General features: G+C 38.4%; 1 protein-coding gene and 1 long non-coding RNA gene across 6 annotated transcripts in view; one reads left to right on the plus strand and one right to left on the minus strand.

Annotated features, from left to right (window-relative positions):
• LOC115832146 overlaps nt 1-1,928 on the minus strand; it is a 173,699-nt gene extending 171,771 nt beyond the window's left edge. Inside the window, exon 1 of the long non-coding RNA XR_004027582.1 lies at nt 1,824-1,928. This is a non-coding gene — a long non-coding RNA (uncharacterized LOC115832146). The remainder of the gene's footprint in view (nt 1-1,823) is intronic.
• The window catches only part of C21H3orf67 (chromosome 21 C3orf67 homolog), a 277,954-nt gene that overhangs the window by 204,787 nt on the left and 45,811 nt on the right, over nt 1-27,356 (plus strand). For all 5 annotated transcript variants that reach the window (XM_030801948.1, XM_030801947.1, XM_030801951.1 and 2 more), the window contains one exon: nt 5,742-5,803. In XM_030801948.1, the coding sequence (XP_030657808.1) occupies nt 5,742-5,803 (62 nt within the window). The remainder of the gene's footprint in view (nt 1-5,741; nt 5,804-27,356) is intronic.

Raw genomic sequence — 27,356 nt, forward strand, 5'->3', positions numbered from 1 at the left:
GGCACGTGTGTACCTACGTAACAAACCTGCACATTCTGCACATGTATCCCAAAACTTAAAATATAATTTTTAAAAATTCATTTTTTACTCTAAAATAAAGTAATTTTCATCAAGATTCCAAAATAAACATCAGCTTTGCTTTGCTTAAATAAATCCTGAGTGATGCATGTAATATTTTCAATTCAAGATTTGATAAATGTATATTAAATATACACCCAAAGGAAAATCTCCTTCTGAGCAGGGCCTGACTGCGAATAGGAAGAAAAGGAGATGTAGTCCGGTCCCATTCAGTTTAGCATTTTTACCCACCGACTTCACACACATTGCAGTCTGAAGCCAGAAAGCCTACAGAGTGAAATGAAGAGTCTTTAGCAAAATCCATTGTGTTTACCACAAACTTTGATTCCTCAGCATCTGTACAGTTCAGAGTAATATGTACTGTTTAAAAGGTGTTTAGATATAATAAATTAGTCATTTAAAAGTGTAATTAAATGTAACCACATTCCTCATAGCAAATTGGCTTTTGTAAGCATCTCTTGCTAAATAAATCAAGCCTACTGAGAAATCCACTGGCCTTTGACAGACAAATTTTTCAAAGTTTCTAACTTAGAACCAAATTCAATTAAAACAATACTTTACAACTTCTGTGCAAACCAGGCTACAAGCAATCAATTTTGGAGAGTTTCTGTTAGGGGTAACCCTCGTGAGATTTATTCAAAAACTGGGCTCTCAGCAGCCTTTGGAAGGGCACTAGGAGTTAGTTATAATGAATTGTAAGTGAATTTTATCTTGGTGAGGGATTTTGATTGACAATAGCATAAAGCCATGTCGTGTGTGTGTGTGTGTGTGTGTGTGTTTTCTTTTTTTAAGGAATAGGAATAGCTATCAATGGACACTGCTTCGTGGGATGCCCAAACAAATATAAACTCTAGATCAGTCAACCTGGGCTCAAATCCCAGCTCTGCCATTTATGGACATGATCATCTTTGAAATGGGAATAATAAAAGAACCTTCCTAATATTGGCATTGTGCAAATCGAATGAGTACATGAAATGCATGTGCCTGGTGCTTAGCAGAGTAAGCTCACATCGACTGTCAACTGCCGTTTCCCCAAGGTTATCCTCCTCAAAGGGCCACTTGAGTGATCAGAACAGAATTTCTAGGACATTTTCCCTTTTTATGATGACTGAGACCTGAAAGAGTAAGCAGAGATTCTGTAGTGCTTGTTTTGATGTGAGTGTAACCATTAGCATACAGACTGACTCCCTCAGATCCTTACAAATAAACTCGTCATTATTTCATTATTTCAATATTTCATTTTACTGTCTCTCCTCAAATGTAGATTCAAGAAAAGTAGGTTTATTGTGCAGCTACCCTGTGAGCAGATGCCCCAAAGCTGTCATTCCTTCAGGTTAATAATTAACATAACCTGAACGGGGGCATGGTGGCACAGGTCTGTACTCCCAGCTAATTGGGAAGCTAAGGCAGGAGGATTTTAGCCCAGGAATTCAAGGCCAGTGTGGGTAACATAATGAGACCCCATCTCTTAAAAAGAAAAAAAAAGAATTCTCATACCTAATATCAAGCACGTAAGTCTCCTTAGCTTACAAAAAAAAAAGAAAAGAAAAGCTCATTGCATGCATCCATCAACATGGCATGTTGCAGAGCATAATATTTGGAGAATAACGAGGCAAAATACACTTAATAAAATTGCGAGCATGTGGTGAGGTTCTCAGACAAGTTATTTATGGTCTTGATTAACCTTGCAACGTTATTGCCATTTTCACAGGTTTTACATAACAACATAAAAATATTGTCTTTACCTTTTAACATGGCAGGATTATCTTATCTCCTGTTCTTTTATTTAGCCTTCATTTCGCTCCCTCACCCCAAAATCTCTAGCAGCTTGATCATGGAAAAGCAAAGCTTCTTGTGCTCCGTGGTAGTTAATTTTATATGAATGCTGTTTTCCTGGCACTAGCACATAGCAACAGCGCCACCAAAAGGCCGAGGTCCTGAGTTTCTGGGATCTGTTCCATTTCTTTGCTCGACAGCATATCAGCGTTTTTGCATGATATTCCTGGTTGCTGTGTATTCAAAATATAATATATTGGCATTTCAGGCTCCTTATAATTAATAGGTTTTAATTTGTTCTGATCTACAGATTCATTAACTTCTCAGCTCTCTTTGGGTAGAATGAGTTTTCTTTTAATCCTCCTGAACTAAAAAGGTATGTAGTTGATTGTGCTAAGCTGCAGATAAATCATATGAGCAGATGTCCTTATACAACTGTAGAAAGATACACGAAAACTGATATTAGAGTCAGTATACTATCTGTACTGTCAGGAGGAAATATTGAAATGTGCAAGTTGCTCTGTGTTTAGTGACTGTGAAAGTCACCCCAGGAAATAGAGTACTGTCTATTATAGTTTATGATCGTCCCAAATTTAGGAACATGGCAAAACTTATTTTTTAAATTGTAAATACATAGTGACATGTCATGAGAATAAAAACAATGAATTTAATTTATGGTAAGGAGATAGTCACATATATTTCAAATAAATGTATTTCTTCAGGGTCACTTTTTTTTCCTGCCACAAACAGAACTGATTTTGTCATATCTGTTATTCAAACACTTAAATAGTCACCACTCTAGATGCACTCTCGAGCTGGAATAAACACTACAGACTAGTGGTTAAGAGGGTAAGCTGTGGACTCGGACTGCCTGCGTTCACATTCTAGCTCCACTCTTTCCCAGCAGGCACGATCCTGGGTTAATACCCAGTGTCCATTTCCTCTTCTGTTAAATGTAGTTGTTCATCCTATTTATTTCATAAGATTGCTCTGAGGATCAAATAACATCATATCTACCAAGAATTAGCATAAGTACTCAATAAATGTCAGTCATCGCTATTATGATGATGGTCACAGTTCATCGTAGATACTGGTTGCCATCCCTTTGCATCTACTTACGATATTCTCTAGGCATGGCTGAATGCCAAAATCAAAACACATTCTATATTATTTCATTGGTGCTTTCACAGGATGCCACCTACCTAGAGATAGGTTTACTGCTACATATGTTTATAAACGTAGGGGAGGAAAAATATCTTTTTCTCACCCATCCTGGATTCATCTCCAAGGCCTCCGTTGCAACAAAAGACAGATTAGCAAAAGAAAAACATACAAATTTATTTCACGTAAGTTTTCCATGATACAGGAGTCTTCATAAGGAAATGAAGAACTGAACAAACAGTGAAATTTGAATATTTGTACTCTAGGTTTGATGAAGAGGGGAAAGTGGTGCAGAAATATGATTGGGCAAAGGAGATATGAGCTAACGGAAATAAACGAAGAAAATCAGCAAGGCCTTTGTTCAGACTCTTCTCTGTGTCCCTGTGTCTTCAGAGATAAGGATATTCCTTTCTTTAGGGGATAGGGAGGGCATCTCTCAAATGAGCATCTTATGACCTGCTCCAGGGGGTGGTCAGAAAATCCTAGCTATGTTTTATGACCAGCTGCAGGAGAGAACAGGAGAAGGTGAAAGTGACCTTCCTGCTACTGCAAATGCCATATCCTGAACTCCATCAATATCCATTTGTAGGTGAGGATGTCTGGCTTCAGACAGCTAGTTGTTCACCTTTCTATGTGTTCGTGTCAGCAGTTTTTATTTGAAAAGTTTCCATTGGCTACTTTTTTGTTTTCTAACACTTAAAAATCACTATGAGCAAAGATGGAAAGGGATCAGTCTGTATAGTCTAAAGTGAGGAGGGGCTGAGTCACAAGACAGGATTCTGTAACCACTTCTATTTTCCAAGGAATGGAGTAAGTCATTTGAAATAGAGGTTTGGGGATGGGTATAAGTAGAATTAATAGTATAAAATTAAGAAATGGAAATTCACCTGAATATCAGGACTGTGATGCTTAGAGAGTTATGGAAATGCCTCTAAAAATAAATAGGCAGAGGTCCATTCACTGGAGGCCTGACTACAGCTGAAATATTGGACGAATACCAATGAATTTGTTATTGGGAGTATTTCTATACCAGTGTGAGTTCGTCCAGAGAACCTGTTAGGCCCTTTGCTTGCTAATTTCTTTTTTGCTGTGAAATAATAAAGCCTAAATCATAGAACCAAATTTCACTTGCAAATTGCTGAAAGTCTTTTTTTTTTTTTTTTTTTTTTTTTTTGAGACGGAGTCTCGCTCTGTGCCCAGGCTGGAGTGCAGTGGCGCAATCTAGGCTCACTGCAAGCTCCGCCTCCCGGGTTCACGCCATTCTCCTGCCTCAGCCTCTCCGAGTAGCTGGGACTACAGGCACCCACCACCACGCCCGGCTAATTTTTTGTATTTTTTTAGTGGAGACGGGGTTTCACCGTGGTCTTGATCTCCTGACCTCGTGATCCGCCCTCCTCGGCCTCCCAAAGTGCTGGGATTACAAGCGTGAGCCACCACGCCCAGCCTGCTGAAAGTCTTATTTCTCTAGTGAGATCAAATATGTCTTATGACATGTTTTTCCTTCCACTGTTCTCCCAGCTGTTGTTTTTTATTACTGAAATAGTGATTCATTGATATTGGTTCAATTACCAAAGTATCTGAGTACATTTAAATTCATGGTGCATAACAGGTAGTCAGGCTAAGTGACTGTGATTATCAGATGGGGTGTTTGATTTAAATTAAAGGAACACTTCCAAGAGATAATTTATAGAGGAAGACAGTTTACTCTGAAGAATTCCCATCACCTACGTCATTAATATTTTGAGACTTATTTTAATGAGAAATATCTGGAAACTAAGGAGTATGAGCTCTGTATATACAGGCACCATGGCCACGTTGTTTTCCTCAGTCAGGGGCCACATTATGATGGGTGAGAAACCCTTAACACCAACCCCACTGGGTTTGGAAGTAGCTAAAGCTCTTTGAGTGCAATTTAAACATGTATAGCAAACTCTAAATTGTAATAAAATGAGAATGTTGAAAATGATTTATTAGAATTGCATTGTTGCTAACCACATAAATACTTAGAGCTGATGTTCAAAAAGAGGACAGAATTTTCTCCCTTTATAGAACAAAGGAAAAAGATCAAGTTCCGTTGGAAGCAAGTGTTTAAGGCTACGTGTTGTTCAGCTGTGTTTTGAAACGTAACTGAAAGGTTTCTTGTGGAGGGAAAATTTGAGATTTCACATTTTTGTTAGGTATTGGCATCATTTTTTTCAGCTTACTGATCAGTACTTGAGGTTGTGTTATACATTTGGGGAAAATGACTGCCTTGACCTAAGATTTACATGTGTAATTCTCATTCGTGGTAATAGAAATTATATTTACAAACTTACTAACATTGACACTAAATATATTTTCTGTGTGTCTGGGTTTCTGTTATTAATGATGCTTGAACTGCAGCATTAGTTCCATGAGATATCTTGTTTGGTTTTGTTTTCCTGTCTGAAAATATCAACCAATGTTAACAGCATAAAAATTCCACAAAGAGGAAAATTTCAATGTATGAACTTTAATTCCATCATAGATGCTATGAGGTCCAATGACTGGGCCACTAAAATAATAACAATGATAAATGTGATTTCTCATTTATACCACTCTGCTATTTGCTGGATCTGTAAAATCAACCCACACCCTTCTTGGGGGTTGTGTCTGAGGAAACAGTTACAGTAATGAGAGTGCATGTGAACGTATATGTAAACAGCTTTGTGCTGATTAAACATTCACAAATGTCTTGTCTTTTACAGCCTGTCAACCAGGGTCGCCACTATCAGCAAGAAATGAACCCACCTTCTCCTTCTAATCCCCGGTAAGAATCATTAATAATCTACATTTAACAAAAAAACTGAGTTGGAAGATTGTACATTTTTCTTGGTTTTCTGAAATAGTTTTCCAAAACTTCCAGCTTCCAGACTTATGTTCTTTCAAAGTCCTAGTTCATCTACTTGTCTTCTTTGGACTTCAGAATAGTGGGAACAGTTTACCTAGGTTTAAAGATCTACCTTTTACTAGCTGTGGAATTTTGGGTAAGTCATTTGACTCCATATAATTCAGGCATAAGAATTACTTCATAGTATTTTGGGGAGATTCAAATGAAAAATTCTCAGAACAGTTCTTGGCACATAGCAAGTTCTCACTAAGTGTTAATTTATTCATTACTTTATTTGCATAACTATTTTATTTTAATAGGTGTCTGATGTTTGGTACGTTTTAGGCATAAATCTTTTTTATATCATCTGGTGCCCTTAAATTTATCAAGATAGCTTATAAAAGTTCAAATGACCAGTCTCTTTTTTCATAACTTTAAAAGTTTATGATCTCAAAATTATTTTATTTCAAAAATGTCATTGGTGTATGAGTCATTTGTCACTATGGAAAAAGCTCGTTATTTTTGGTTCATTAGGAACAAGCGGATCTGAATTTGAGTTTTGAAATACATGCTGTATTATTCTATAACTTTCTGATAAATAAGTATATAAGCTAGTTTATCCATATAAATCAGTATTACCTTATCAGTATTTATCATGTACTAGGAAATTATTGAAAAGTCCGTATATCTTGACCCAACCTACAGAGTCTTAGCTACTGTGATGCACCGCATTATCCAAATACACCTGACCTGCGCTGTGGGCTGTCCTATGGAGGGTGTGTTAACTATTGCATGGTGTCTGAATTAAGACTCTTTGGTTATACACTACAAAACAGCTTAGCTAGTATTAAAAGACAGAAAGAGATAGGGAGAAAGAGTAAGAAAGGCGGGTTGGCAGTTGGTTAAGCAAGATACAGGGCTATATTCTGGAAACCAAAGGCCGCCAGGCCTCAGGAGGGGCTTGAAACTAGGAACTAGAAAGGCAAGAGGCAGCCAGGCAGTCTCTTCACTCCATCTCTGCTTGCTTCCTCCCATCTGCTCCATTCTTCTCTCTAAGGACCAGCTTTCTCTGCTCCATAGTCCACATATGGCCATTTGACAGCTGTTGAGTTTACATATCACAGTTCAATACACATGTAGAGGCTGACAGACTACGTCTGAACTTCCTTTTTCAAGAGAGAGAATGTGATTAGCATGGCTTGGGCCAAGTACCCATTCTGGTCCAGTCAGCAATAAACAATGAACCAAGCCATGTAAAATGAACATGGCTTCCAGGAAACCATGTAAAATGAACATGGCTTCCAGGAAACCATGTAAATGGTTTACAAGACTTTTATTGGGACCCAGAATATTCGTGACACAGATGAGTAAATGTTCTTTACTAGTAATCTCTTCTAAATGTTTCTATTCTGTACACCTGCTCTGGTCATTCGTTCATGTTACCTAGTAGGGTGAATTGTCACTATCACAAATAGATATACTAAAGAGTTTAAAACCGAGATTAGAATTTCAGTGTATATAAGAAGGTATTTTAACATTCTTAAATTTAGCTATCTCTCGATAGGTGAACCCATCACTAAGAAGCTTGCAGCTCATCTAGATTTGCCTAACAAATTATTTTTTCTATATATGATTAAGCTTTCAAGGTAACTGGAAATCCAACTTTGGTCCAAATTATAACAAATTAAGAATTTGGGCCAGGCATGGTGGCTTATGCCTATAATCCCAGCACTTTGGGAGACCAAGGCGGATGGATCACCTGAAATCAGGAGTTTGAGACAAGCCTAGCCAACATGGTGAAACCACGTCTCTAATAAAAATACAAAAATTAGCCGGTGTGGTGGCGTATGCCTATAATCCCAGCTACTCAGGAGGCTGAGGCACGAGAATCGCTTGAACCCAGGAAGCAGAGGTTACAGTGGGCCAAGATCGCACAACTGCACTCCAGCCTGGGTGACAGAGTGAGACTCTGTCTCAAAAAAAAAAAAAAGAAGAACTAATTTGTAGTCTGAACAAATGAGAATGATAGTAAGATATGTTAGACAGTGGAGCCATTTGTTTCAATAAAAGGAGAAAGGGGACCTAATTCTCATCCTCATTCTATAACATAGTATATAATCTCAGACACGCCTCTGACCTCTCCAGACCTTTATAATAATATGAATACCCTCATGTGTAAAAGAAAGGAGTTGAGTTGCATGCTGTCTGAGGCCAGTTCCAACTTTATGATTCTGTGACTTTTACAAGACTCATTAGAGCCTTTAGTTCATAAACCAGTCTCGCCATTGAAGGATCACACTACTTTTATTTCATTGTTCTACATAGAAAGCATACTTCATAAATATTGGATAGATAATTGAATAAATGAATGAATATCTAGATGTGGTAATATGCAACTTTAAATATCTCTATTACAAATTGCTTTCCAAAGATACACTGTCAAGGTAGAATATGAAATAATTCACCAGTTAGCATATCTTATGCAACCAATTAAATGTTTATTTATTTAAGAAAAATTAATTTGCACTTCTGCATAATGAAATAAAAAGAACAAATTCTAAAGCCAAAAATAAAATACCACCAACCCCATTTGCCAGCAAGTTATCTACCAATTTCCTAAAAAATTATTATATAACTGTTCAGAAAACCTGCAGACGATGTGACTTGGCTCTTGGCTCATAAATTCAACAGCTTAGGAGAATTGGCAGGAAGGCATTATTGGGCCATAAATACAGAAGATGATAAAATTATGAGGTCAGTATATGTCATCGTATAAAATAGGAATAAATTGAATTATGTAATGCATATAATTTAACTTAAAATGGAAAGTTCTGATTCTTCCTAAGATCTGTATTTATTGTATTTCTTACAATTAGTATCCCAATGCTTTAGACCCTAAAATATAGAACTTTAAATTTAAGGGATATTGATAATTAACATGAAAAAATATAAGAAATGAGAAGGTAATTCTCTGAAGTCCACCCTGTTGGATAAACGAGCATCTAACTTGAACCCTTGATTGAAAATTCTGGTATGGAGGCTCTGAACAATACATAAAAAGCAGGTAGGCTCTTGGTTTCCTGAATGAAGTGTGGCTGTGATTAGAGTAATGCCAATATGGCAGAGACGGGGCGGTGTGGACAAGCACTTCCACAGAGAGGAAAGCATGATGGTGACCTCTGGAAAGTGTGGTGGCCACATGAGCCTCAGTGAGACATCTGCAACTACTCCAGAGACCGAAGATCCTAAGATTTTTAAATTACGTAACTAGTGCCCACATATATACATGTTTAGAGAGTCACCTTTCAAATAGCTTTATTAATGTAACAGAACAACCAATATCCCAGTCTTTCATGCACATTTTTTTTTCTTTTTTTTTTTTTGGAGACAGTCTCACTCTGTCACCTAGACTGGAGTGGAGTGGAGTGATCACTCGTGCACATTTTATTCTGGAAAGACTTTTATTTCTGCAACATAATTATCTTCTTAGTTTTTTGTGTGCAGGATTAAAATTAAAGACAATATGTAATCCATAAAGCAGGCAAATTTGGGTTTTAAAGAGTTAGCTCTAGGATGAAAATAGCTAAAATGCTGCATATATTCATATATTGTTTTTCTCACAGTAAAGTCATTCACTTTCACTCACAGGGCAGTGCTTGACATTGGATCAAGGTGGGATGCAACGGTAATGATTTTCCTCAGAAGTTTACAATCTAGGAACTGAAATATATATGGTTCACTTCATCACATTCCCTTGCATGTCTAGATTTGCAGCAAAGCCATTTCCCCTTACGCTGTTAGGCATGGGGTGGTATTTTCCATTATTTTTTCCTAACACACTAACTGATATTTAAGCAGCATCACAAATGCTGGGGTCCTTGCCTCCAGCGTCCACCAAACATTGCCTCTTAGGGCACTGACAGCCTCTATGACAAGGTGCAGAAATGGCTAACATAATCTCACATAATTTAGAGAAGTGTGGGGTAGGCGGAAACAATTTCACAGTTCATTCATGTTGAGAAACGTTTCCTAGCATGTACACTTGCATGCTGCCAAACAGAGCAAAATGGATGCCATTTGCAGCCTCAAGTCATTTATTTTAAAATGCCGTCTATTGGTTTGTGGGGTTTAGAGCTGTCCCTTAGGCACGTTTATTTAGATGCTTGTGTAGATTCTTCAGAAAAAAGTAAGATATTCCTGCTCGGGAATGAGTTTTATGAAATAAGCTGTGATTACCTTCTGGTTGTTTCTTCATAGGGATGGAGTCAATAACCAGTCTTCGTTTCAAATGATGATTATACTTGCTATTTTTACAACTCATTGGAAAATTAGGGGGAGGGAGGAAGGAATGTAGTCAAAAGGCTTTGCAAGGTTCTAAATGTTCATGGAAATATATAATATACAAAATAATTCAGAATACCCAAACAGCAAGAATGGCATGATTTTCTAAAGTGTTTGCTCAATGATTTATCACTTATCTGTAGTTTTTAAAAATGTCATTGCAGATTGTGTTAGGGCCTGAATCCTTTGCAGCCTTGCCACATGTTTGTGTGATAAACATACTTATAACCATAATTATCTGATAAAGCCCTGCAGTCTTTGACAAATGATTAATAACCACTGACCTCAGTTCCCACTGGCTCAGCCGGCCTGGCCAAGGCAATCTGGCCTGTCGTGACCATGACGGCATCGTTTGTTTTTTTTCCTCTCCAGTTGTCACGATGCAACCTGATGGGCGTCTCTTCTATTGATTAAGCTTTTTAGTTTCCCATGACAAAAGAGAGAAAATGTATAAATTGATAAAATTAAGTACAGAACTTTAATGTTCCTCTTCAAATGATTGTTTGGATGATTTTAAAACCAGTAAGTTGAATTTTTAACAAATAGTCCTCCTTCAAACCAAGACATGACAGAGGATTTCCTTATTAACTAAGCAAACATTTTGTTTCTCAAAACATAGTGTTATTACTGTTTCCTATTATCCAGATTTTTGCACTAAATCATAATGATTTGATCATGAAACCAAAGGCATCAGTTGTTTTTATCATTTCTCTTGCTGGCTTCAACTAGGAAAAGATTCAGTACCTCTTCTTTCGTAATCCCATTCCCACAGATTTCACACCTGCTCCTTTGAGGGCCCTGATTCTCCACATTTAGAACCCACAGGTCTGGCTCAAAGCTCATTTACTGATGACCTGTCAGGCTGTTCACCAAGTTCCTCTAAGGCAGGGTGCTCTCTCACTTTCTCCCTCTCTCTCTGTCTCTCACTCCCTACCCCCACCCCACCCCATCCCAGTGTTATTCAGCATATGCCTGTCAAGGGCAGGAGTTTTTTCAGTATTTGAGTTGAGGGAGGGCATGAGCAAGTGAGTAGGTATACACCTGGACACCATGGAAAATGAAAATCTTCATCCTAAATGTTAACCAGTTAAATTTCAGATTTTTTTTCTTGTGTCTCTGCAAGAATTGCACTTTCCTTTCCTGGAAATAGGACAGTGATATTGTTTCATTCATAGCCAGATAAAATTGTGTTTTGATGAGAGGCCCTGGTTTGGAGAGAGTTTAAATCTGATTTTCATGCATGTACCACTCCCTGCTGACCCAAAGATCCATAGGCACTGGTAACGTTTGGAATGGCCCTAGTCTTTAAGACATAATAATAATAATAGTTTCTAATATTCCTATATTCCAACGACTCAAATTTATATCTCCAGTCTTGACCCTCCCTGAATTCCAAACTGATCTGTGTAGCTGCCATCATACCTAAAATCCAGCCATTGAAAAGGTAACTTGATTTTCCTCTGCAAATCTATTCTTTCTTCACTCTTCTGCATCTCAGAAAATGCCATCATCACCCCTCTCCACCTTTGCTTAAGCCAGAAACCAAGGGTGATCCCTGTTCTGTGTGTCTGATCCACCCGGATGTCCAGACTCAGCAAGTGTTCCCTTCAAACATAGTATATGCCAAATCCAGCCTCTTTTCTCTGTTTTCCCTGCTATAGTCTGAATGCAGGTTGCCATCATCTCTCACCTGGGCAAATGCTATAAACCTCCAAACCTGCCTTCTCTGCTCCTCTGGCCTCTGTAGTCTTTTCTCTGCTTAGCAGCCAAGTGGTATAGAGGCCTCAATCAGATGCAGGCATTGCCCCTTGTAAAATTTCCCAGTGGTTTCCCATTGCCCTTAGGACCAAATTACGCTTACTCTGGCTTTTGGGGCTCTGGAAGCCCACCTCTCAGATGGTGTTTCACACCACTGAGCACCTTGCTCAATCTCTACTGGTTCCTTCTCTTTCCCTCTGATACTCCAGGCTTGGTCCCCACTTAGGAGCGCTGCCTGGCTGGAGTTCTCTTAACCAAGGTTGCTTCCCAGCTGCCTCTCCCTGTCAGTAGGGTCTCCACATAAATAAACATCCTCTCCTCTGGAGGCCCTTTCTTAGTGTCCACCCTAAAATAGCCCTCAGTCACCTTTAGCACATTATCTTTTTTGTTTTTGTCACATTATTCCACTAACTGGTATTTCCTTGTCTGTTTTCTACACACACACACACACACACACACACACAGACACAGACACACACACACTGCTCCTTCTCAAATGCCGGAATGTAAACTGCATCATGTGAAAATCTTATCTCACTTGTTCAGTGTCTCCCTAGTTTCAAGGAATATACTTGCCAAGCACATAGGAGGCACATAAAAAATAGGTGTTGGATTCAGTGAATGTCACCACTTAAAAATGAACTTCCCTCATTTCTGTACACTAGATACATCACTATGTATTCCACTAGCTGGAGCCCATGAGCACCTGTATACTTCTCTCCCTTAAGAGTCTCTAGTACCTGGCCCTGTTCCCATTTATAATAAACAAAACCTTTTTTGTGAGTTTGTTTTAAAGATCCCTTAAAAGATATCCAGAATATAAAGTATCTGATATCATTTTACACCTTTAAATAGAGACAGTTTTCTAAAATTGAATTAGTGTGTTTGCCCTGTATTCTTACTGGCAGTTGCTTATTTGTATGGGCCTATTCACACCTATTTTATGGAGTCAGAGTACCACTTTCTAGAAATCTGGTTGGGTTGCCACTGCTGCAGAAGGTGTGCTCAGTTCTTTACAGGCTAATAGAATCTGGGTAAGCAAATAGAAAAAAAAAACATTATTTATATGCATACACATACATATATACATATTATATATATACATACAAGCATACCTCAGAGATCCTGTAGGTTCAGTTCCACCACAGTAAAGCAAAAATCACAAGAATTTTCAGCTTCCCAGTGCATGTAAAAGTTATGTTACTATTCTTTAGTCTATTAGGTGTGCAATAGCATTATGCCTAAAAAGAACGATGTACATGCCTTAATTTGAAAATACTTTATTGCTAAAACACTGCTAACAGTCACTGAGCCTTCAATAAGTTATCATCTTTTTGCTGGTGGAGGGTCTTGTCTGGATGCTGATGGCTGCTGAATGATCAGGCTGGTTGTTGCTGAAGGTTGGGGTGGCTCTGGCAGTTTCTTCAGACAACGATGAAGTTGGCCATATCGCTGGACTCTTCCTTTCATTAAGCCTCCTCTGTAGCCTGCAATGCTGTTTGATGGCATTTTACCCACAGCAGAACTTCTTTCAAAATTGGAGTGAATCTTGGCCAACCCTGCTGCTGCTTTATCAACTCAGCGTATGTAATATTTCAAATACTTTTTTGTCATTACAACTAGTGTTCACATCATCTTCACCAGGAGTTGTTTCATTTCAAGAAACCACTTTCTTTGCTTACCATAAGAAGCAATTCCTCATCTGTTCAGGTTTGATCATGAGATTACAGCAATTCAGCCACATCTTCGAGCTTTACTTCTAACTCTAGTTCTCTTGCTATTTCCACCACATCTGTAGTCCCATCTGCCACTGAAAGTCATCCATGATGGTTGGAACTGATTTCTCCCAAACTTCTGGTCATGTTGATATTTTCACCTCCTCCCATGAATCCTGCATGGTTTTAGTGGCATCTGGAATAGTGAATTCTTTCCAGAAAGTTTTCAATTTACTTTGCCCAGATTTATCAGAGGAATCACTATCTATGGCAGCCATAGCCTTACAAAATGTATTTCTTAAGTAAGAAGACTTGAAAGTTAAAATTACTCATTGATCCATGAGCTGAAGAATAGATGTCGTGTTAGCTGGCATGAAAACAACATTCATCTCCTTGTACATCTTCATTGGAGCTCATGGGTGACCAGGTGCATTGCCAAAAAAGGAGTCCCTTTTTTTTCTGAGCAGTAGATCTCAGTAGTGGGCTCCAGATATTTAGTATACTATGCTATAAGCAGATGTGCCTTCATCCAGGCTTTGTTGGTCTTTTTATACAACACAGGCAGAGTAGGATTTATTAATAGCATCATTCTTAAGAACCCTAGGATTTCTGGAATAGTCAATGACCATTGGCTTCAACTTAAAGTCACCAGCTGCATTAGCCCCCAACAATAGAGTCATCCTGTGCTTTGAAGCTTTGAAGCCAGGCATTGACTTCTCCTCTAGTAATGGAAGTCCTAGATGTCATCTTCTTCTAATAGAAGACTGTTTTGTCTACATTGAAAACCTATTGTTTAATGTAGTCACCTTCATCAATGATTGTAGCTAGATCTCCTGGATAATTTGCTGCAGCTTCTACATCAGTACTTGCTGCTTCACCTTGCATTTTTATGTTACCAAGATGGCTTCTTTCCCTAAACCTCATGAACCAACCTCTGCTAACTCAAAACTTTTATTCCCCATCTTCCTTACCTCTCTCAATCTTCAAAGAATTGAAGAGAGTTAGGGCCTTGTTCTGGATTAGGCTTTGGCTTAAGGGAATGTTGTGGCTGGTTTGATGTTCCATCCAGACCACTCAAACTTTCTCCATATCACCAATTAAAGCTATTTCACTTTCTTACCATTTGTGTGTTCTCTGGAGTAAGTACTTCGAATTTCCTTCGAGAACTTTTCCTTTGCATTCCCATCTTAGCTTTTGGTGCAAGAGGCCTAGCTTTCAGCCTGTCTTGGCTTTAGACATGCTTTCCTCACTAAGCTTAACCATTTCTAGCTTTTGATTGAAAGTGAGAGACGCGTGACTATTCCTTTCACGTGAACACTCAGGGTCCACTGTAGGGTTATTATCAATAATCGGCCTAATTTCAATATTGCTGTGCCTCAGGGAATAGGTAGGCCCAAGGAGGGAGAGAGAGATGGGATGAATGGTTGATTAAGTGGAATTAGTCAGAATACAAACCATATTTATTAAATTTGCCATCTTATATGGGCATGGTTCCTGGTGTTCCAAAACAATTTGATAGTAACATCAAAGATCACTGTCACAAATCACCATAACAGATAGAACAGTAATGAAAAAATTTGAAATATTGAGAGAATTACCAGAATGTGGCACAGAGACACAAAGTGAGCCCATGCTGTTGGATAAATGACACTGATAAACTCGCTCAACACAGGTTGCCATAAACCTTCAATTTGTGAGAACTCAGCATCTGTGAAGAACAATATAGCAAAACACAATAAAACAAGGCATGCCTGTGTGTGTGTATGTGTGTGTCTCAAGAGCTAGAGAGAGAGAACCTGAAGTTGTGGTGCTGGTGCACTGTCAAACTTAACTGACTCCCCACCCCTTCTGTTCCCGGAGAGGTCCTTAGTCAACTGCTCTACCTTTAAAATAGACCTTTAAAGCACTTGATACAAAAAGCCTCCAGCTGGGCCTCTTTCCTCCCCGATTCACAGCAGAGGCAAAGCCCCAGAATGGCTTTTCTAACCTCTTGAACCCTGCCTGCCCCAGAGAAAGCCTCAGTTAAGGGCACCCCTAGTAGCAAACTGAATCCCTCGAGAATCATCCTGCTTTTCACCTCTGACCACTCTTAACCCTGGACCACACCTTGCACAACTCCAGGGGGCACTATTCCCATGGGTTCCAGGAGACCCAGCAATTCGCCAGCAGTACAATAAGAGTGGACAGTGCTGGGCAGCTGGTGGTCCCCTGACCCATCACTCCTTTCTCCTCTGCTCTTGGTACTTGTTGGCCTCCCAAGCCCACTTTCAGTCCTGGTTTTGATTATTTCTTCTACCTAAGCGAGTTTGCTCAAATTGTATCCCTGGTCCAGTTACACTGACCCGGGCTCCAACTAGCCATCACAACAGATGTCTTGGTCCCCACCCCTGCCCACCTGCCCAAGATTTATTTGTCTTCACTCTCTCCATGTTTGAGTCTGGACCCGCCTGCCTGAGCATCAGCTAACCGCACCCTCCAGTTTCCTCCGTTGAGACACCTGCCTCCTCTGAACCAGGTCTCTTTTGGGCCACTGGGACTCAGTGCTTCCACCTGAGTTCCCTAGTTTTCCCTTTATACTCCATGAGAGAATCTAAAGGCATTAGGACTGGGAAATACTAATTAATTTTCAGTTATTGTCATGTTTTCGAAAATTATAAACTTATGAAACCCATTCCCATAGGAGTTTCAGAACAATAGATCACATCTTCTCCCCTCACCTCCCAAAGGCTTCTGTGTCTGAAAAGACAGATACCTGAAGAATCTTGGCTTTTGCTATTACTTTGGTTTTTCTATGTTTTCCTTTTTGGAGACAGGATCTCAGTCTGTCACCCAGGCTGAAGTGCAGTGGCACAATCATGGCTCACTGCAGCCTCAGCCTCCCAGGCTCAGGTAACTCTCCCACTCCAGCCTCCCATGTAGCCGAGACTGCAGGCACAAGCCAAGCTAATTTTTTGTAGAAATGGGGTCTTGCCCTGTTGCCCAAGCTGGTCTCGTACTCCTGGGCTCAAGCAACCTTCCCTCCACCTTGGCCTCCCAAAAGGCTGGGTTACAGGCGTGAGCCACGGGACCTGGCAGAATCTTGACATCTTTAACCAGTGGAGAGTGGGGCTCCTGAGATTACTGAAGCCTCTCCAGCAATTGTTATCCATCCAGATGCTGAACTCAGATTACCTTTGGCCCACAATCCAGTTAAAGAAGGTAATTACCAAAGCAATTATTTACCATTCTAATGTTTTATAGTTTCAGCTTTTAATTAAAAGATTCAGCTTCCCCCTCAAAAGTAATGAGAACCTTTAAAAAAATAGAAGTACTAATTCTAGTTTATAACAATCACCTCCATTCTGTCTGGAGGTGGGGAGGGAATGCAAGTTGAGGTTTAGGAGAATAACATTAACCTAAAAAAATGGAAGACCGTAATTATTGTTAAATGGCTACAGCCAGTCACATCCGTAGACTCGTGATCTCATTATTCATTTTGTAATCTAATGCAGAATAGCTTCCCTGTCATTTAAACAGGGAACCCCTACAGCATAAAATGATTCACAAATTATTGTAGCTCATGCTTTCAGCAACGCTGGATGAGTATTTTTGAAGTACCTACTATGTGACTTTAATGAGCTTGTGGCCTTCCAGCAGAGCCAGGTCCACACTGCATGTCATTAGAAAGTGTGTAGGCATTTTCAGAATAGTGCTGAGTAGAGTTGGAGAATCTACTGAGCCTGGCTCAGGAGAAATCACTGCTTTTCCAGAAGTGTGCCCACTCACAGACTCTGCTTTTATTGCCATTTGGTTACTTCTTCCCTGTAATTTTTTTGTTTCTCTTGTTAATGAAAAACATTACATTTTGAAATTGATTAAAGTTAAAACACATGACTTTTCACTCTAGCAATGCATTATGTTTACCAGCATTCACAGCATCATATTATGCTGTTCATTACCATATAAAAACCCACTCAGTATAATAAATACCATAGAAGTCAAACGTCCAGGCTGTTTAAGATGACTTGAAGGCAAAAAGGCAAACATCTTTTAGTGTATTTGATTGAATTAACACTATCATTATCGTTCTGTTGACTCTTTCTTGTCCATTGATTTTTAAAAGCCTTTAGCTCCTTTGCCATCCATTAAGACAAATCAGTTGCAATTTGGTGCTCAGGACAAGAAAATGCTGTTGGATGTTGGGTGTAGGCATGGAGAAAAAAGACTATATTCTGAAACGAGACTGGTTAGAAGGCAGCTTCCCACATTTTGAGGTAAACAACTTATTTGCTTTTGACTTTTGAGGCTAACAACAGTAGTGACCTTTGAATTACCGTGTGGACACTGGCTCAGTAACAAGCGAGGCCAAATGGCGATTTGTAGATAATGTGCTTTGTTATCGCTTATTTATAATGAAAGTAAGTGAGTTAGAATTGTACATACTGTCATATTTTTCAGTCTTTGATTCTCTTTATTTGCAGAACTAATAAGCTAAAAAGCAACTGTAATCTGTTGCAAGAAAAGAAGAGTAAAATATTTTCTGTTGCATTAGTAGTGAACAATTTTAAAGCAGTAGAACCGTTTGTATTATCAAAATAGCAGTGAACAAGAAACCTGAGATCTGGCCTGGTCTGATCTCAATACTACAATAAAATGAAAGTCTCAGCTTAAGTGAAATCACAATATTGCTTTCAATTAAGCAGTGACATTTATGCTAATGAAACTACATTTTTTGTTGGGAGGGCAGCTCATCTCTAAACTACCAAAAGAATATCTTTTCCTTGACACCTTAGTAAGGGTTGAGGATAGGGGGTGAGAATCTGTACATTGTCCACTAACATTGAAAGAAAATTCCATTATGATCAGTGTTTTAACTTGGTGAAGGATGCACTTTGCTTTTTTTGCCATCTGCCCTCTTCCAACCTTTTCAACAACATTCCTATTGAAACCTGAAATTGCCTTCATTTTGGAAATACTACTAATTCACATTAGAAGTCCAGAAAAATTTTAGTTTCTTTTGCTGGAATAACAGAAGAAATGGAAGCAAACAAGAACAACCAGCCATGTGACATTCTCTAAATTTGCTTGTGAATTTCTAAATTTCAGTGCTAGCAAAAAAGAAAGTTGCAGCAAGGCATACAGTAAATGAAGATATTATGTATTAGGAAAGGAATGAATCTGTCACTTTGATGGATTGTGAGGCAAAGAGTAGATTAACAGATTACTCATAGTCAGAAGGCAGCTTGGTGTGAAAAATGTATAGGAAATGATAAGTGCAGGTTTGTGCTGATTTAATGATATTTTTAAACTACAATAACACTCTGGTAGTATAATATAATAAAGCACTTGGCTTACATTTTTGTAAATCATCAACATATTTCCAGTTTGACCTTAAAAATATTTTGGGCCATTCTCTATTAAAATATGTAGCTTTCAAATTAGAAAAAGGTACCATCTATTATAAAATACCACAGCAGTGCCCTCACAGGAAACATCATTGGCTTTTAAAATCAGTTCTTCTCTAAACTAGCATTTGTAATATACATTTTAATTACGTTTTTAGCATACCAGCACCACATGTACTTTTTCTTCAAGCATTTAAATCACTTACAACAAGAATTTATCTTCTAACAGCCATTTCCAGTGAAATGCTTCAAAGATGCCACTGATTTGTCTTCATATTTTCATTGTCAGTTTTTAGTTTTGTAGTTGAACTCATGGAGTATTTATACATAAAACAACTATATTTTGTCACAGATAGTGGATAAAAGTAGTTCAAATTTCAGTTGCGTACTCTGAGAGTCGCTGCAAGAAATAAGATGAATTACTTAATTTATTTTGTATTATTACAAATATTTATCAGAAAGTAAACGTTTTTAAGAGGTTTATATTTTTATATAAGTAAAATAGATATTTTAATAGCACACTTGTAGTTAATTTGACAGTGATGGACTTGCCTTGCCACGGATTTTCAGAATAAAATTTCTATGAAGCATTGAAATAGTTTTTATTCTAATATCTTAATATTCAAAACCTAATGTAAGGCTTGGGTTGTTTGGTATTCTCTTCTCCCAGTTCACCAGTAATGGCTTTACTTAAGTAGGTACAATGAAACTCGGAGTAAAATGCTGCATTTACCATCTAAACATTTGTATCTAGCCCAAACGCGAATAAATATACTACTTTGGCATGTCCAGGGCTTGAATCCCCCACATGATTATGATTCAAGTTATATTTTACATATACAGTGAAGAACTTTACCAGCATTCATCATGTTTTCTAGATTTCCTCTCCTCTAACATTCTCTCAACTTGGGGTAAATAAACAATATGAATAGTCGATATTCTTGGTAGAAATTCTGAAATATATGTAGCAAAAGTTGTTTGCATGTTTTCTGACATCCTTGAAGATTTATTGTCTGTAGTAGTTACTGACACTGTTTCCCAAATATTCCCAGCTCTCCAGATTCCAAATACATGGTTGTATTGCACTTCTAGGTTTCCTTGTTTAGGGGTGGAGCCAACTAACCCAACTAGTTCTAGCCAACTAATTGGGAGCATAAGGGCCTGTGTTATTTCTTGGCAAGAACATTTACATTGTAGGTGTGAAACCTTCCAGATTATCTTTTCCTCTGACACTGTGACCAGAAACATTCAAGATGATGATGGTTCAGTCAGCCCAGTCACTTAATGACTGTGACAGAGTCCCTATAATGATCTGTTATAAAAACTTAACATGGGCCGGGCACGGTGGCTCACGCTTGTAATCCCAGCACTTTGGGAGGCCGAGGCGGGCAGATCACGAGGTTAGGAGATCGAGACCACAGTGAAACCCTGTCTCTACTAAAAATACAAAAAATTAGCCAGGCGTAGTGGCGGGCGCCTGTAGTCCCAGCTACTCGGAGAGGCTGAGGCAGGAGAATGGCGTGAACCCGGGAGGCGGAGCTTGCAGTGAGCCGAGATTGCGCCACTGCACTCCAGCCTGGGCGACAGAGCGAGACTCCGTCTCAAGAAAAAAAAAAAAAAAAAACTTAACATGAGCAAGAAATTAACATTTGTTGTTTTTAAGTCACTGAGATTTGAGGGTTTTTTGTTATCAAGTATAACACATCCTTATTCTGACTGACACAGTTACTAACTGTGACATTGAATATACATTGTCATTGGAAATACAGCATTTCATATATTTTCATATTTGAATGTTAAAAATTGGTTAAACTATTCAGCTCAGTATGAGATTAATTGGTGTATAGTAGAATAAGGGGTTTCATGAGGTGGTATAATGCACTAGTTTAAAAAACTGTCTCTAGAATCAAAAGGATAGGTTTATATCCTTATGACATTAGTTAACCTCTCCAAGCCCCAATTAAGTTATCTGAAAATAGGGATTGTATTTTACTACCCACCATAAAGTGTTATTGCAAAGATTAAATGAAATAATACTCATAACACGTTTTGCATAGGGCCTGGCATATATGTTTTTATTAAATGGTAGAAAGTGATGATAGTATTGGTAGGGATATTAATAGTAATATTAGGAATAATTTTTCAAAAAAAGTCATACTTTAACTGAATCAGAGAAAAAGGGTTTGATGAGATCAGGGAGATGATTTAACCCAGCATCTCTTCAAACTTTACACATCTCTGCCAGGGAAGCAGGCCAGTGCAGCAGAAGACAGCCCATTCCATTATTGGGCAACTCCAACCATGGGAAATCTTCCTTACACTGAGCTGATGTAGGCTTCCCTATAGCTTCTTCCTGTTGATCCTAGTTCTGTTTCCAGAACAATAAGTAGAACCATCACTTTTCATAAAATACCTCTTGAATTTTTTAATATCACTTCTGGGTTGCTCTGTTTTCTCTTCCAGTCTCGCATTTTCTCACTCCAGTCCCAACTCCACTTTGCCATTCCTGGTCCTGGCATAGTCCTAATCACCGTCCTTTGGATGCCTTTGAATTTATCAAATTGGAATTCTCTAAAATGAACACAATAATCTAGATGTAATCCAAAGAGTTCAGACTACAGTTACACTATTGACTAGTATAGTACATTGCTTAAATCACATTCATGGTTTCAGTTCCCATATCCCACTAATGTCTTACATTTGGCTTTTGGTCACCTAAAAAATCACCGTCTTTCTCCTGGGCTATTGCTATAGCCTTCTAAGTAGCCTCCATGGATCCACATGCCCTTTTCACCACTACTTCTCTCCTTCTCTGCCGCTCTTCTGCTCTTCTGTTCATCTGCTCATGGAACCTGGGGTTTGAGGTTTATATGGGTACATGATAAGGGACATGGCAGGCCAAATGGCAACTTTTGGGCGAGAAAACAGGAATGCCTGTTCCCATTTAGGGCCACAGGTTTCCAGGCTTGAGAGTGGGGCCTTTGCCAGGAAACTACCCTCTTCTACCTAGTATTTCCCTGTCTCCTGTCCATATCAAAGCTACACAACTGAGAATAAATACATATTGTATGATTCCATTCATATGGAATTCAAAAACAGACAAACTGAGCCATGGGTATTAGAAGTCACCAGGCTCACTTGTAGGGAGAAGAGAGTGTAATGATTAGAAGAAGGAGGAAGGGAAGCTTTTACCTCTTGACCCAGGTGGTGGTTATGGCTCACTGTGGGATCTTTCATTGAGCCATACAGCTATGATTTGTGCATTTTTCTCTGTTTACATTACACATCAATATTAATAAGAATAATTAGTATAATTATTAATAAGGATAATTGGTATAATTATTAGTCTAAAATAGTTTGCTTTTTCTAATATTTTAACATTTCTGTATCTTTCTACCTTTTTTATAATTTGTGTAAGCTTTCTGTAGAATGAGACTATATTTAAGTGGAATAGCAGCTCAGTAACACCATGAATAATATGATGATGGTAGCCTGGTGATTTGAATAAATTATTGCCTTCCTGGGAAACCTAATTTACTCACAATAATGGTCCAATCAACAAAAGAGTTTTTATTATTTCCTCCCAATGTTTTTAAAATAGCATTTTACCATCATATCTGTTCAAAAATCCATTTATCACCCATATCAGTGTTTAATCACAATATTTTTCATTAACTGAAATGTTACAATTAACACACCCTGAAAATGCTGGGAAATAAATCTAGTCAACTAAAGATCTAGTCAACTTGCTCCAGTTCCTTATTTTCTCATGCAACCAGCCAACACTGGGGGAAATTGAATTGTCATTCACCTCACAGAGCCTTTTTAGCATATCATTGTTTTATTTGACTTCTGAACAGAAAGGTATAACCAAACTTTGAAAAGAAAATGGAAATCAGTACATAAATAAGGTATCTGATAATCTGACACAATAATGAAAATGATACCCTGTAGTTATTCTTTACAAAAGCCCAGAGAGGTAAATTAAAGCACTAAATTAAATCCCACCTACTCTTTCTGCACCATTAAGTCCCATCATTCCAAAGAAAGATTTGGATGGTTTTATTTTGTATTCTAATTTTAAGGCAATTATTCTCTCATTAAAGTTAGAAAAGGCTGCAAAGTTTTTTGCTCTTGATTTGCTAATGACTTAGTTACAAAGCATTTAACCTACAGTTGCCTTAAAACTCTCTAAAAGGTGTTATACAAAGTTGCTTGGGATTGAACTTTTTTCTGTAATTTTAAACAATAATAACTACTAACGCTATTACTGTGTGGTGAGTTTTACTGTGTGGCACTGTGTGGAGTTGACACATTTTGTGTTACAGTTGACCCTTGAACAACATGGGTTTGAGCTGTATGGGTTCACTTACAGATTATGATACAGATGTTGCCCAACCCATTTTTCATATACGCGGGTTCTGCGTGGCCAGCTTGAGGATTTTGGTATATGTGGGGAGGAGGGACTGAAACCTAATCCCTGCTCCTACTGAGGGATGACTGTAGTTTATTTAAGCCCTGTCACAACCCAGTAGGGTCAGTTCTCTTATTCCCATATTCCAGATGTGAAAACAAGAGACAGAGGTTGGCTCAAAGGTCGCCAGGCTAAAAGGAAGTTTAAGCTGAGATTAAAAACTGTGCAATTTATATGCTAGATTAGTGCCCTAAATGTGTGTCTAATATACAGTTCCACATTGGATTGTCAAAATGTTTTCCACTGTGGTGGTGGTGGTCATTGCTGTTGCCACAGTCCCACCATGTATTCATCCAGACATGCAGCACGGGAATATGGTAGCATCCCATTTTGTGACCAGCCACGTCTTGCTGAGATTTAGGAAAGTCATGCTAGAAGTTGAGGTGATAATCTAAAGGTAAGAAATTTTTCTTGTTGGTTCCCCATTCGCTCCCCATTACTTCTCATACAGCACTGTCCACATTAGAAGCTCAAAAATGTCTGTGGATTCTCACCAATAGGATTTCCCCAGTAACCATGGTTTAAATGTGAATTTAATTTGTTCATCGGAGGGGCCCGTTATATGAGAAACAACCATCTCCAATAGACGGCCCCAAATCCACCATGCTGTGGTTCCCTTTCTCACTACGTGCTCAGAATCTGTATGCAGTGAGTTGGAGTTTTGTTTTGCTTTGTTTTTTAGTGTTTTCCTCCTCTTTCTTTTTTTTTTTTTAATTATACTTTAAGTTCTGGGATACATGTGCAGAACGTGCAGGTTTGTTACATAGGTATATACATGCCATGGTGGTTTGTTGCACCCATCAACCCATCATCTACATTAGGTGTTTCTCCTAATGCTATCCCTCCCCTAGCCCCCCACCCCCCCGACAGGCCCCAGTGTGTGATGTTCCCCTCCCTGTGTCTGTGTGTTCTCATTGTTCAACTCCCACTTATGAGTGAGAACATGCAGTGTTTGGTTTCCTGTTCGTGTGTTAATTTGCTGAGAATGATGGTGTCCAGCTTCATCCATGTCCCTGCAAAGGACATGAACTCATCCATTTTTATGGCTGCGTAGTATTTCATGGCGTATACATGCCACATTTTCTTAATCCAGTCTATCATTGATGGGCATTTGAGTTGGTTCCAAGTCTTTGCTATTGTAAATAGTGCTGCAATAAACATACGTGTGCATGTGTCTTTACAGTAGAATGATTTATAATCCTTTGGGTACATACTCAGTAATGGGATTGCTGGGTCAAATGGTATTTCTGATTCTAGATCCTTGAGGAATCACCACACTGTCCTCCACCATGGTTGAACTAATTAACACAATGAGTTGGAGTTTTTGTGAAATCTTGTATCAGCCTTACTCTGTGCTAGAGCTGTTAATAAGAAATACTCATCAAATCTTTTTATTTTAAAAAATTTCTTTTATATTTTTATAGCACTGTTTTCTATCTGAAATAATATTCTTTCTTTGTATATTTACAGTAATGCCCCCACTTATCTACAGGGGGTACATTCCAAGACTCCAGTGGATGCCTAAAATGACAGATAGTGCCAAACCCCGTATATGCTATATTTTTTCTATATATGCATACCTATGATAAAGTTCATTTATAAATTGACACAGTAAGATATTAACAAGAGTAATAATAAAATAGAACAATTATAGTAATATGCTGTTCATAACTTCACAGATTTATTCTTACCATAGATCTTAGCAACCTCAGTATATGATTTTTTTCTTCCCTTAAGTCGGGAAATTTTGCGGTTTTTACTTAAAGGAAACACTTTGAAGCTTCTCTTTGGCATATCTTAATTGCCAACATCACTATTCTTGCTCTTTGGGGCCATTATTACGTAAAATAAGAGTTATTTGAACACAAGCACTGTGATACTATCATGGACGATCTGATAATGGAGACGGCTACTAAGAAACTAATGGGTGTGGATACACCAGCAAAGGGATTCATGTCTGGGACAGGACAGACAGGGACAGCACAAGATTTCACAAACTCAGAACAGTACTCGATTTAAAATTTATGAATTGTCTATTGCTGGAATTTTCCATTTAATATTTTTGAACCATGATTGACCTCAGGTAGCTAAAACCACAGAAAATAAAACCAAGGACAAGGAGGGACTACTGTATTTACTGTCTGCCTCCACCTGTGGCTCGTAAGCTCCATGGGAGCAGAGACTCTGTGTTTCTGATACCACTGTTGTGAATACCTAGAACACAAGTATAAAGTGGGATAGAGCAGGCATTCAAGTAATTTTCTTAATGTTTTCAAAGATATCACCACGGAGGAAATATAATTTTCCACAACCTCCATGAGCTGTTAGTTGGGATGGACCCTGTAATAAAAGAAAGATTAGCAAGAGAAAAAAAAGTTTATTAACATTTGCAGCACACATCCTGTGGGAGAAACCTCAATGAAAAGTAACTCAAAGCAGTGGCTTAGAACTCTGGCTTACGTAACATCTTTCACAAAGAACAGTACATTGTGGAGAAACAACAGGACAAATGTAAGCAGTTTTTGGCTTCCAAGAGCCAGAAACTGTGAGAAGGCAGATATATGGGAGGAAACTAATGGAGTGAGGTTTCCTTGCAGATTCCTCTGCGGCCATCTCTGAGCTCCTAAAAGTCTAGAGTTGTCTCCAGTAAAGGAGACTTGATATCCTGTCTTTAGGAAGATAAGAGAGAAAGTAGAGAGAGTTTTTCCTGTGTTTGCTTCTTCTTAATTGCCTTTGGCTCGAAAACAATTTTTAGGTCACGGAGGCCTATTTTGGGGGACATATTTTGGTTTCCTTCCATATGAAGCAAACCTGTTCTAGGAGAGAGGCAGTTACTTCCCCTACATCTTCAATGATGCTATGTTTATCTGAGATGAGAAGTCTTCATTCTGTGTGTATCCTTCTGGTGGGTAAAAAGAGTTTTTTTTTCTGTTTTAAACCGATACATAATATTTTACATTTATGGAGTACATATGATCTTTTGTTACATGTATAGAATGTGTGATGACCAAGACAGAATATTTGGGGTATCCATCTTGAATATTTATCATTTCTGTGTGTTGGTATCATTTCAAGTCCTCCCTTCTAGCTACTTTGACATATACATTTTTGCTAAATATAGTTACCTTACTCTGCTATCAAACTTTAGAATTTATACCTTCTTTCTAATTGTATGTGTATACCCATTAACAAACCTGTCTTCATCCCCCCTCCCACCCACACAGCCTTCCCAGCCTCTGGTGTCTATCATTCTACTCTCTATCTCCATGAGATCCACTTTTTAAACTCTCACATGTGAGTGAGAACATGAGGTATTTGTCTTTCTGTGCTTAGTTTATTTCACTTAACATAACGACCTCTGATCCCATCCATGTTGCTGCAAAGACAATAATAGTATTCATCCATAAAAGAGACCAATAGTATATTGTGTATGTATACCATATTTTCGTTATCCATTCATTCGTTGATGGACACTTAGGTTGATTCCATATCTTTGCTATTGTGAATAGTGCTGCTGCAATAAACAGGTAAGTGCAGGTATCCCTTTGATATACTGATTTCTTTTCCTTTGGATAAATACCCAGTCGTGGGATTGCTGGATCGAATGGTAGTTCTGTTTTTAGCTTTTTGAGAAATCTCTCATACTGTTTTCCATAGTGGCTGTACTAATTTACATTACTACCAACAGTTTATAAGAGTTCCCTTTTCAGAAAGCTTATATACTTTTGGTGGGAATATAAATTAGTTCAGCGACTGTGGAAAGCAGTTTGGACATTTGTCAATACTTCAAACAGAACTACCATTTGACCCAGCAGTCTCAT

The sequence above is a fragment of the Nomascus leucogenys genome, chromosome 21 (assembly GCF_006542625.1).
Source record: "Nomascus leucogenys isolate Asia chromosome 21, Asia_NLE_v1, whole genome shotgun sequence".
NCBI lineage: Eukaryota > Metazoa > Chordata > Mammalia > Primates > Hylobatidae > Nomascus > Nomascus leucogenys.